Consider the following 13,566-nt stretch of genomic DNA (forward strand, 5'->3'; position numbering starts at 1 on the left):
AATTCTAGCCGAAATATATTCAAGTTGTTGTTGTTGTTGTTGTCGTTCCCTAGACTGTCTGTCTGAGCAGTCCCGTCTCCCCAAGGAATGCTACAGCCGAAACTGTGTTTTCCCACAAATCCTTTATAGGGTGTATGTTGTGTTGTTTGCGTGCATGATTGTGTATAATGCAGTCTTCCATTATGTGTTGTATGGTATGGGGTGAAGTGTTACATCCTGGGCAGCTGTTTACAATGCGGTCATCCAGCCTCTTCTGGTAGCTTAGAAGTGCTGGGTGGTGGCCGCACCGCAGTCTGGCCAAGTGGACTCTGTCCTTTCGTGGGAGAGAGGATTCAGAAGGGTGGATATCAGGGGGTCTGGCATGCAGCAGTGTGTTGTCTTTCAGTGTGTTAATGGAGCGGTGAGTGATATGATTATGAATATGTTTCCGGAGGCTGGTATTTAGTGGTTGTAGAGGAAGAGAAGAGAGTATTTGTGCGTAATAAAGGTCATTGGGTGTTGTTTTAATGTTTCTTGGTGTGTGTGGGTGTTCTGCTATGTAGTGTAGCGGGTGTGATGTGTTTGTGGTGGCTGCGGCAAGTGTTTGTGTGCCTCACATGTCGAGGTGTCCTTGACTTTGAGGACTTTTGTTTCATGGTGTAAATGGTCTGTAGGTGTTGTATTTGTGCAGCCTGTAATTGTTTTTAGGGCTTTGTTTTGTATGATTTGAAGAGTGTTGTGTGTCTCACTGAGATTAGGAGCCCATGCAGGACTCACATAATTCAACACTGAGCGTATGCATTGTTTGTATATTGTTATATTAGTTTCTTTGTTTTGTCCAAATGTCGTTCCAGTGATTGACTTAAGTGCATTAAGTCTGGGTGTGCATTTGCTTTTTATGTTTGTGATGTGTTGTTTGAAAGACATGGATGTATCGTATGTTACACCAAGAATTTTCGGTGTGTTTGTGTGTGGTATTAGAGTGTTGTTGATGTAGAGATGAGGTATGTATTTGTGTTCTATTGTCCAGTTGGTGAGAAGTGTTGCTGTAGATTTGGTTGGAGCTATTTTGACGGTATAATAGGAAAACGGTATACTAGGAAAACAAAATAATGAAACAGTAAGTTGATGGGAAAATTTAATATCAGTACGCGAGAGTAATCACCACGAAAAACACTTCTATAACTACGAACTACGTTTTCTGCAACAACACAATAATGCTCACTATCCAAAAACCAACTGCCCAGTCCTATGAATCGCTAGAATTATGTACATTGAACCAAACATGAAGCTATGACTAATATTCCCCGAAATTCACAGACAGCTCATATCATTGTTACACGACACACAGACACACACACACACACACACACACACACACACACACACACACACACACACACACACACACACACTTTCAACGAACGGACGGCTTGACGAACGCTCTGAAGAAAAGTGCAGATTGTGGATACCAACGCAAAGAGAAGTGCCTTTTTGTATTTGCAGGGGGGGAAATTGCTCGTGAGGTAGTGGGAAAGTAAGGAAAGAGGAGAGGGGGAGGGATTGCTGGGGAAATGGAAGGAAATGAGGATGTGGAGGACTTGGCCCAGGCAGACGGGCGTAAGGTCAACATGAAACGACCACCGGACCAGCTCAGTGATGACGAAATGGCAAATAAAAATGTAAAGATTAGAAGTATAGAGAGGAGCAATACAGAAGAAAGTGACGAGAATATGTTCCAGGGATTTAAAGAGGGTGGGGGGGACACAAGCCCCCCCCCCCCCCCCCCCCCCCCCCCCCCCCCCCCCCCCCGACTGATAAGACTAGAGGAGAGAGTTGATAAGGTGATCGAGGACTTGGAGCGTAAGTTAGGTAACGTAGACTCCATTTTTCAAAGAATTGAAAGGTTGGAACAACTAGAGAAGGCTAACAGAAACTTAACTGAAGAAATAGAGGACCTAAAAAGACAGTTAGGAAATGTAAAGGAGGAGAATGAGAAATTGAAGAAGAATAGTAATGAAAACAGAGAGAAACTAGCTACAGAAGCTAAAAATTGGAGAATAACTCAAGAAGGGAATAAGGTTTCATTCACTGACATAGTCAAACAGCAATTGAAAGAACATAATGAAGACTCAGTTATTAAAGTGATGAGACAGAAGGAGAATATAGTAAGAGAATTAGCTGACAAAAAGAAATGTATAATTATATTAGGAATGGAAGAGAAACATAACCCAGATAGAACTGCAAGAATCAAGGAGGAAAATGAAAGAGTAAGCAGTTTATTAAAATTAGTCCAGGAAGATGAACCAGAAATTATAAAGGAAATTGAGGAAAAATTCAGACTCGGAAAATATAGTACAGATAAGACCAGACCAATTAAGATTAAATTCAGGTCACAAACAACAGCAGAGAAAATTCTATCCAAGACAGGGAAACTAGCAACAAATGATCAATATAAAAAGGTATGGATAAAAAGAGAAATGAATAAGGAGGAAAGAGAGGCAGAAAAGCAGAAAAGAATTGAAGCTAAGGCAAAAAACGAGGAAAGAACGGAGTCAGAGAAAGAGAGATTCTATTGGAGAGTAGTGAACATGAAAATAAAGCAGTTCGACATACTAAAGAAAAACATAAGGGAAACAGAGAATACAATGGAAGTGGCAGAAAACTAAGAGTGTCTTACACAAATATAGATGGATTGATAACAGGATTGAATGAACTGAATGATTATTTGAAAGAAAAAGAACCGGACATAATGGGAATTGTAGAAACAAAATTAAAAGGCCCACTACCACCCAACAGTGTAGGACATGATACATACAATTATTGGATTAGAAACAGAGAGAAAAAACAAGGGGGTGGAGTTATGTTCCTGACTAAGAAGGATATAAACGTGAAAGGTGTCATATATGGAAAGAATACAGTAGAGATGATTATGATAGAAGTGGAAGACCGAGATAAGAAGAGCAGAAAATTTGTGATCAATTATGTGCCTCCGAAAACAGCCTCATGGGAGGAGAGTGAACATAAAAGTATGTTAGAGGACACAAAGATAGCATTAACTAAAATAATGGAAGACGGAGGAAGAATAGTTATGATGGGCGACTTTAATTGCAAAGAAATCTGCTGGGAAGAAATGACAGTAAAGAGTGGTGATGACTCATGGGGAAATGCTCTACTTGAGATGATTACTGACCATTCAATGACACAATGGATACAAGAGAACACTAGGTATAGAAATGAAGAAGAACCATCGAGGCTAGACTTAATAATTACATCTGAACCTAGAATAGTGGACAAGATTGAATATAAAACACCAATAGGTAAAAGTGACCACATATTGATTGAACTGGAACTTAATGAAGAAAAATATATGAAAAGAAATGAACAATATAGAAAAGGAAGAATGATGTATGAAAAAACAAACTTTGATAAAATAAGAGAATTCTTCCAACAAGAAAACTGGGAAGAAATATACAAAGAAGAAACAACAGTGGAAGAGAAATGGAATATTTTGACAAAAATTTACAAAAAAGGAGTGGAAAAGTATGTCCCAAGACAAAAACAAGAAAAAGAATATGTAAAATGCTGGTACAACAAAAGTTGTAGGGAGTTAAAGGACAAAAGAGACAAAGCCTGGAACAGATGGAAAAAAGACAGAAGACCTGAAAAATGGAAAATATATACTGGTTATAGAAATGAATATGTACAAAAGTGCAGAGAGGAAAAAAGAAAATATGAAAAAGATGTTATAGAAAAGTGTAAAGATCAACCAAAACTATTCTACAGATTTGTAAACAATAAACTGAAAAACAAACAAGACTTAGAGAAATTAAGACAAGGAGGAGTTGAATACACTGAGGAAATGGAAATGGCAGAAATTATGAACAAACATTTTAAATCAGTGTTTACAAGGGAAAATATACAACCTGAAGAGATTGAGTGGAAGGAAAAAGTCCCCCCTATGGAAGAAATAGAAGTAACAAAGAATGAAATATTGACACACTTGGGTAATTTTGATGTCAGAAAATCGCATGGGCCAGATGAAATAGCAAACTGGATTCTGAAAGAATGCAGGAATGAACTGGCAGACAAAATACATAGCATAATAAGCAGTTCCTTAAAAGAAGGAAAAGTTCCAGAAGATTGGAAAAAAGCAAATATAGTACCTATATATAAAGGAGGAAATAAAGAAGAACCTACCAACTATAGACCAGTCTCTCTAACAAGTACAATAGCAAAAATATGTGAAAGAATTATCAAAAGTAGATGGGTAAAATACTTGGAAAAAAACAACGTACTAAATCCAAGGCAATTTGGATTCAGACAAGGACGATCATGCGTCACCAATTTAATATGTTTCTATTCAAGGCTAATAGATATAATACAAGAAAGAGATGGATGGGCTGATTGTGCATTCCTAGACCTAAAAAAAGCTTTTGACAAAGTACCACATAAGAAGTTGCTTAAGAAATTAGAATATGAAGGAGGAATACAAGGTAAATTGCTAAATTGGATGGAAGACTTTTTGCAAGAAAGAAAAATGAGAGTAGTGATAAGAGATCAGCACTCAAAATGGAATGAAGTAATAAGCGGTGTCCCGCAGGGAACAGTTCTGGCCCCAATAATGTTTGCTATATATATTAATGATATGGATGAAGGAATTGAAAGCTATATGAGCTTCTTTGCAGATGATGCAAAATTACTGAAAAGAGTGAAAACTGAAGAAGATTGTGAATCACTACAGAGAGATCTAAATAAAGTACAAGAATGGAGTAGGAAGTGGGAGATGGAGTTCAATACAAAAAAGTGTAGTATAATGGAATTTGGAAAAAGCAAAAACAGAATAACAGGATCATATAATTTGGGAGAAGAAGGAATAAAAAAAGTAGAAAATGAGAAGGACCTGGGAGTCATTGTTATGAATAATATGTCACCTGAGAAACATATAAATAAGATTTTTGGAGAAACTTATAATTTAATAAGAACAATCAAAGTGGCATTTACATACCTGGATGAAGAAATGGTGAGGAAAATCCTAATCACCCTGATAAGACCAAGATTGGAATATGCAGCAACGATATGGTCACCAAGTACAAAAAAATGTATAAAAAAACTTGAAAGAATACAAAGAGCAATTACAAAACTGGCACCAACACTCTCAAAACTATCATATGAAGAGAGACTACAAAAACTTAAACTACAGACACTAGAGCAAAGAAGAGAGAGAGGAGATTTGATAGCTATTTACAGAATCATGAAAGGCATAGAAATTACTGATAGAGAGAATCTGATAAAATGGGATGACAGAAATACAAGAGGACACGGAAAGAAAATAAAAAAAGACAGCTATAGAAGAGATTTTAAAAAGAACAGCTTTCCTCACAGAGCAATAGACAGTTGGAACAAGTTAGATGAGAAAGTGGTGTGTGCAAAAACAATACATGAATTTAAAAATAGTTTAGATAAAATGAGATATGAAGACGGGACCCCACGAGCATAGCTCCCCTTCCCGTAAAATACAACTAGGTAAATACAACTAGGTAAATACACACACACACGTTGCAACAAATTACTGCACGTTGCTGTTCGTTTGCAATTCACGATTGTGCTGCCTATAATTCACTTACAATAATATATATACTGTATGTGTGTGTGTACACTAGGGAATTTTTAGGTACATATCATTTTTACAATCTGCTCTGGCAACACTGTTACACCTACGCTCACTCGCTCAGTTTAACGGAAAATTCACTTTAGTGGACTGGACCTTGGCTGAATTAGTTCATTAAATCGGGCTTCTACTGTACCTTGAAAATGTCTTGAATAGACGAAAATGTTTGGTCACCTTTCATTTTATTTTCCAAGTGGTTTTATTACACATTTTGTGAATCACGTGCTTTTGTGATTTATTTGCATATATATATATATTAATATTATTATTATTATTTTTTCTTTTTTTTTTAAGTAGTAAATCAGAAGATGAGGAAATTGTTTCTAAGAAAACAAGAAGGCAGTATTGCAAAATAAGCACTACAAAGAAATTTAGAATGGCATATGCATTAATGGTTTACTATCAGCTAGGTTGAAGAAAAATGACTGCTTGTGTATAAAGAGCCTGATATATTGTGTCTTAGTAGAGACTAATGTTTGTGGTAAGAAGTGATACTTAAAGAATGTATGGAAAAACTAGCAGACAAGTTCCACAGTCTTATTACATGTTCATTGAAAGAAGGCATTGTGATGCTTGATTGGAAAAGGGCTAATGTAGTGCCAATTCACAAGGGTAGAAATCAGGAGACACCACTAAATTATAGACTGGTATCACTGATCAGCACAATAGTGAAATTATGTGAAAAGATAGTGAATGACTTGATATCTTGAAAAGATGAACATTCTGACAGACAGTCAGTTTGGCTTCAGATCTAGAAGGTTGTTTGTATTGAACCTTTTAAGCTTTTATTGGTGGACTGTGTGTACCATGAACTAGAGAAGGCATTTGATAAAGTACCTCACAGTTGACTTGTGTAGAATTTGGAGTATGTTGGAGTACAGAGGTAAACTACTAAAATGTATGAAATATTTTTTGAAGGAAAGACATGAGGACAGTAGTAAAGGATAAGATGTCAAGCTGGAGAGCAGTAATGAGCAGAGTACTACAAGGTTGAGTGCTTGCAACTATAATGTTTCTTGCCTATGTTAATGACATGATGGAAGGAACAACAAGACCTGTTACATGTGCATGACTGAAGGCTAAAAGGAACACTGGTTACTTTTAATATATACAAACTCTCCTCTCTGCTATTCTCAAAACTCCTTTACCTTCAATATGATATTGTCCTGAAGGATAGAAGTATGTTGTATCTCTAATGAAATCCTCCTCCTCCTCCTTTATTCATGAAAACTAGAAAACTAAAACCTATTTATTTACAGTGCTTCAAGAAGTACACGCAGTGGTAGGAGAGACTCCAGGAAGTACAAAGAAGTGAGCTCTGAATCCGAGTCGGAAGATGACAAGAAAAAACCTGCCAAGTACTTTAAGAATAGGGAGAAAGAAAGGGAAGAGAAGAGGAAAAAAGGTAAGTTTGCAGTAAGGTTTTATCATATTAGCAGATCCAGATATTTACAATTTGATATCCAGGCTTCTGCTTTCATGTTGGACAACAAAGACAAAAAATGGTTGAGACATTTTTTTGCTGACAGAGAATGAAGGATATCTCAGAAAAAGCATCATTGATGAATCAAACGATAGTTCAACAAGAACAATACACAATGCTATTTAACCACTTAAGTACGAGTCAAACTCTTGTGCACAGCATCGGTTGCTATATGTACAATTCATCACACTACTCGCATTATAAAATTGTAGAGTGCAAGTTTAACTTCTGCATTTAAGTGGCAAAGTAAAGTCTGGAATTGTTGTCTTTAATGTGCCAGACAGCTCTCTGGCTTCGAAAACAAAGCAAAATCTGTTGTAAGTTCAAAGGGTTGCTAGAAACATTAGAATATACATATTTACAGGGTTGCCAAAACATGGTATAAGTAGGTTGTTGACATATTCACATATAGAATATTTGAAAGGTTGGTCGCGTTGGATGAATGATGTAATGAGAGGTGCTGGATTAGTTGCCAAATCTATTGTAATGAAGGCCATGTGGTGTAGAAGTTCCAAGCAGGTGTCTCATCGACACCCTGTTGGCTTTTTTTGTTCAAGTACAGGGCCTCAGGTGGCTTGACCCGAGATGTGCTGAGCCTATTGTTCGCTAGGTGAGGTTGTTTAATACTTGTCTAAAAGAGGGTAGAGTGCCCGAGGACTGGAGGAGTGCCTGTATAGTTCCACTGTACAAGGGAAAAGGGGACAAGTATGAGTGTAGTAGTTTTAGAGAGATCAGTTTGAGTGTAGTTGGAAAGATGGGAGAAAGTTGATTGATAGGATTATTAGAGGAATAGAGAGTAATTGGTGAGGAACAGTGTAGGTTTAGGAAAGGCAGGGGTTGTGTGGATCAGATTTTTGTTGTAAGGCAGATATGTGAAAAAGCTTAAGGATTTTTTTTTTTTTTTTTTTTTTAATCTGGAAAAGGCTTATAACAGGGTAAACAGGAAGGCACTGTGGGAGGTATTCCAGATGAATGGGATAGAAGGAACTTTGTTAAGAGCAGTCAAGATTTTATGAGAATAGTAGAGGCTGTGTTAGAATTAAAAATGGAGAGTGAGTGGTTTGAGGTAAAGGTGGGACTTTAGGGATGTGTCATGTTGCAGTGGCTGTTCAATGTATACATTGATAGGGTGGTGCAAAAAGTAAATGCAAGGGTAAAGGGAGAAGGATTGGAGATGGTTAAAGAAAATGGAGAAAAATGGGAGATGAGCCAGTTGTTGTTTGGTGACGACATTGTGCTTGTAGCAGGATCAGAGGAGGGATTAAGGAAATTAGTGACAGAGTTTGGGAAGATGTGAAAGAAGGAAGATGAAGATAAATGTGGGTAAATATAAGATGCTTAAAAGTGGCAGTTTGCCGACAAGATTGACGAGATAAACACCATATGAGGACGGAGCCTTTATTTGTACGACGTTTCGCTTATTACAGCTTTTTCAAGTACAAGTTGAGATACAAATGCTTGAGATTAAATAAGGGGAAAGGAGGGAACGGGGAGAGAAAAGGGGGGGGAAGGAAGAGGAGGAGGAGGAGAAGGGGGGGGGGATTGGACACTGGGAAAGGATGAGAATGCTGGCCCAAACGTCCGTGGGCGAAATGTCCACAAAGGGGGTTTAGATATGTAATATTTTGCTGGCCATGGGTATTAGGGGAATAATGTGAGGCGAGATGTTAAACACAATTGCTCCCCTCCCATACAATACAAACCAGGCTTCCTTTTGTTGTATAACCAAGAATTTTCCTCTTCTGCAGAGCACAAACGAAGATATGTTTATGGTTCCATAGCTCGAGTGTGTATTTACCTAGTTGTATTTTACGGGAAGAGAGCTATGCTTGTGGTGACCCGCTTTTGTATCTTTCCGCATCTAGTTTGTTCTTAAAGTCATGTATAGTTTTAGCACTCTCTTTTTCTTCATTCAGTTTGTTCCAGATATCTATCACTTTGTGTGGGAAGCTATTCTTTTTCAGATCTCTTGTGTAACTGTCCTTGTCAAGTTTCTTCTCGTGTCCTCTTGTTTTTCTTATGACCCACTTTATTAAGTCATCTCTATCAAGAATTTCCATCCCTTTCATAATTCTGTATATGGTTAGCAAATCACCTCTTTCTCTTTGTTCCAGGGTTGGTAGATTTAGTTTGTCCAATCTTTGTATGTCAAATTGCAAAGTGTTGGTGCCATCTTTGGCAGAGTTCTTTCTAATTTATTTTGTTTTTTACTAGGTATCCATAGTGTCACAGCGTACTCTTAATTTTGGTCATATCAGTGTAACTAGTATTTTCTTTACCATTTCTTCATCCATGTAGTCAAAGGCTACTTTCATTGATCTTAATAAGTTATAGTTTCTCCGTCTGTTTGTTGACATGTTTGTCTGGTGTCATGTCATTTGAGATGGTTACTCCTAAGTCCCTTTCCGAGTTTACTTTTTTATACTTCACACTTCTGACTCCATTTCCAGACTTTGTTCAAGTCTTTTTAAAAAGATTTGCAGTCTTCCTCTGTACTTACTCTCTTTAGTAGTTTCACACCATCTGCAAAGAAGTTCATATAACATTCCACACCTTCATCCATATCATTTATATGAATAGCAAACATTATCAGAGCCAATAGAGAGCCTTGTGGGACTCCAATTATAATATCTTACCAATTTGAGATCTTGTCTCTTAATACCACCCTCATTTTTCTCCTGTCAAAAAATCTTTCATCCATTGCAATAACTTTCTTGTATTCCACCTATTATTTCAATTATTGTCTGTATGTGTATATATATATATATATTTATGCATGTGTCAGGATTAGAAATGGAGAGAGTGAGTGGTTTGAGGTAAAGGTGGGACTTCATCAGGGATGCATTATGTCGCCCTGGCTGTTCAACTTGTACATGGATGGGGTGGTGCAAGAGGTAAATGCAAGGGTGGTGGGTCAGGGATTGGAGATGGTTTAAGAAAATGGAGAAAAGTGGGAGGTGAGCCAGCTGTTGTTTGCGGACGACACTGCGCTTGTGGCAGGATCGGAGGAGGTATTGAGGAAGTTGGTGACAGAGTTTGCGAGTGTGAAAGAAGAAAGCTGAAGATAAATGTGGGTAAAAGTAAGGTGATGAGATGTACAAGGGGTGAAAGTAGCAGTAGACTGGGAGTGAGTATTAAGGGAGAGCAACTGGAGGAAGTGGATAGTTTTAGATACTTGGGTGCAAATGTGGCAGGAAAAGGTGGAGTGGAGGTGGAGGTAGAATGTAGAGTGAGAGAAGTGAGTAAATGTCTTAGTGTATTAAAAAGTGTAATGAGGAATAGACATTTGAGAATGGATGCTAAGAGGAGACTGTATGAAGGAGTAATTGTGCCAACAGTACTGTATGGGGCAGAAACATGGAACATAAGAGAGGAAGAGAGAAGGAGTTTGAATGTGTTTGAGATGAGGTGTCTGAGAAGTATGATGGGGTTACTAGGCTAGATAGAGTGAGAAATGAGGTGAAGAGGAGAACAGGGGCGGAAAGGGAGTTGGGAGATAGGGTTGATGAAAGAGTATTGGGACACATGGAAAGAATGAGTAAAGAAAGACTAGTAAAAGAGGTATGGAAGGCAGATGTGGAGGGAGTGAACATGAGGGGACATCCTAGGATGAGACGGATGGATGTTGTGAAGGGGGCTTTGGGGAAGAGGGGAATGTCTGTTGAGGAAGGACAGGAGAGGACAGAAGACAGGGGTGAATGGAGAATGGTTGTATATGGATGATGTGATGCATGAGGTGGAATGGGTGGGGGATGGGGGGTGAGGTAGTATGTGTGAGCAAAATTTGACACAGCCTGAAGGGATTTCTCCCTGTCTTCCCCTTTTGTCCATGGGGGGACAGAGGGGGGGGTCGCCAATTTAATGAAGTGGCCTTGCTGTGGATGTGCTGTGCCTTGCGACACTGCCACTGACCCAGGGCAGTGGACAAGGTGCAGGGATGACCTGTCATCCAGGAAGTGCTAAGATGGGAGGGAGGGTGGAGGGGAGTGGAGTGTATTTAGGGATGGAATGGGTGGGAATGGTTTTATGCCTTTTTCCTTTTTGGCTACCTCCCTTGTAAGGGGGGAAAAAGCCTTGGTATATATATATATATATAAATTATTTCAGACAAATGAGAGAGAAATGGTTGGGGAAGGGCAAACGAAGATGTGTTGGGAATAGAGTTTATTGCCCTAATGTTTCGACCAACTTGGTCCTCTTCAGAGGACATGTTGCATTACAAAGGATCACAAGTCTTATACTCGCAGCGAGGGGGAACCCGGCCAGCTGTGAGCGGATGTGTCAGGTCTTGTCTTCAGCTAATGATTTAATTATCAGGAGACAAGATTTAATTATCAATGCCTGTCAAAAACAGCAAGTGTCTTGATAATTAAATCATTAGCCGAAGACAAGACCTGACACATCCGCTCACAGCTGGCCGGGTTCCCCCTTGTTGCGAGTATAAGACTTGTGATCCTTTGTAATGCAACATGTCCTCTGAAGAAGACCAAGTTGGTCGAAACGTTAGGGCAATAAACTCTATTCCCAACACATCTTTTTTTGCCCTTCCCCACCCATTTCTCTCTCATATATATACACATGTGCAGATGCGCCTTGACTTGAACAATTTATGTTAAGAATTTACATTCATAACTTGAAAGTTCATAAGTTGTTATTCAATATCTTTTTAAGGGTACTCAAATCTATATGCATAAGTATGATATAAAGTCTACATATTTTTTTATCCTAAAACACATTGCTAATGATACTTAAAACAAAAATGCATACCTATATACACATACCAAGGTATTTTCCTCCTTACAAGGGAGATAGGCAAAGTAAAAAGGCAATTCCTCTCCCACCCATTTCATCCCCATACACTCCACTCCCATTCACCATCCCCACCATCCCTCTTTTCTTGGCTCCTCCTGGATGAGGAGTTGTCCCTGCATCTCACCCACTGTCCTGGGTCAGAAGATATGCAGCATGACACAGCACATCAACAGCAAAGCTGCTTCATTTAATCGGAAATTAGTCGGTGATAAATCCTTAATGCCTTTGGTCCTTCAGGTTGTCCTAATTGTCGATACTTCTTTAAAGAAGTTCACATTTAACTTTCTCCCTTAATTATTATTGTTATTATTATTATTTTTTAAGGGTAATTGCATAATTTATAATTAATTTCTTTGATCAGATAAAGCTGATAGAAAGAGACATCGGACTTATTATGATGATGACGATTATGATCCAACTCAAACTAAGAAGAAACGGAAAGGTGATGAGGAGAGTGGTGAAGAGGAAGCATATGAAGAAGATTCAGCAGATGAACCAGCTCCTCGAGAGCAGCAGGTGAGCAAGTGATCATGCCATCTTTTAGAAAATATTGTTATCTAATGCATGCATGTTATGATTTCTTAGATTACATGAAAGATAAAGTTTATTTCTATTTACATCTGTGGTTTGACATTTGTAAAAGTTAAGATTTGAGTATTTGTCAACATAATGGTCTATACAGGTCGTGGCAACTTGGTGTTATGTAGTTGTCAACTTAATTGTCTTTGCAGCAATATAGCATTATGAATAAAAGTGTTCGAATTTAGTCCATTTGGCACAGCACAGTAATACATGTGACTACTTGCACACACAAGCATAACCCCCAGTCTCCTACATACCACTTGCTAACTTCCACACATTTTCCACCTCCAACACTCAAAATGTCAGTAGAAAGGAAGAGTGGTACACATCCTGTGAGACCAGCCAGGGAGAGGAAGGTGTAAGCTGAAGATGAAAATGATTAAAAAACACACACACATATACAATGTAAAGTACTGAACTGGATAGAGGATTTCTTGCATCAAAGGAAAATAAGGGTAGTGGGTAGAGAAAAGAGTTCAACTTGGGAGGTGATTAGTGGAGTTCCACAGGGATCAGTATTGGCATGCATCACAGCATTATCCATACACAACCCTTCTCCATTCACCCCTATCTTCTGTTCTCTTCCGTCCTTCCTCAACAGACATTCCTCTCTTTCCCAATGGCCCTTTTACCCCATCCATCCATCTCATCCTAGGATGCCCCCACATGTTCACTCCTTCCACCTCTGCCTTTCACACCTCATTTACTAATTTTTCTTCACTCATTCTTTCCATGTGTCCAAACCATCCCAATACTCTTTCATCAACTCCCTTTCCACCCCCATTCTCCTCACCTCATTTCTCACTCTAGCCTAGTAACCCCTATCATACTTCTCAGGCATTTCATCTCAAACACATTCAAACTCCTCTCTTCCTCCCTTATGTTCCATGTTTCTGTCCCATACAGTGCTGTTGGTACAATCATTCCTTCATACAATCTCCTTTTAGCATCCATTACCAAATGTCTATTTCTTATTACACTTTTTAATCCCGAAGGCATATACCAAGGCTTTTTCCCCCTTACAAGGGAGGTAGTCAAA

At 38.6% G+C, this 13,566-nt stretch overlaps 1 protein-coding gene across 3 annotated transcripts in view; it reads left to right on the forward strand.

Annotated features, from left to right (window-relative positions):
• LOC143034049 (nipped-B-like protein A) overlaps positions 1-13,566 on the forward strand; it is a gene marked incomplete at its 5' end in the record, with an annotated part of 196,110 nt that overhangs the window by 90,406 nt on the left and 92,138 nt on the right. For all 3 annotated transcript variants that reach the window (XM_076199933.1, XM_076199934.1, XM_076199935.1), the window contains 2 exon segments: positions 6,910-7,055; positions 12,307-12,461. In XM_076199933.1, the coding sequence (XP_076056048.1) occupies positions 6,910-7,055; positions 12,307-12,461 (301 nt within the window).

The sequence above is a fragment of the Oratosquilla oratoria genome, chromosome 16 (genome assembly GCF_046742065.1).
Source record: "Oratosquilla oratoria isolate Oo_2021 chromosome 16, ASM4674206v1, whole genome shotgun sequence".
In the NCBI taxonomy this organism is placed as follows: domain Eukaryota; kingdom Metazoa; phylum Arthropoda; class Malacostraca; order Stomatopoda; family Squillidae; genus Oratosquilla; species Oratosquilla oratoria.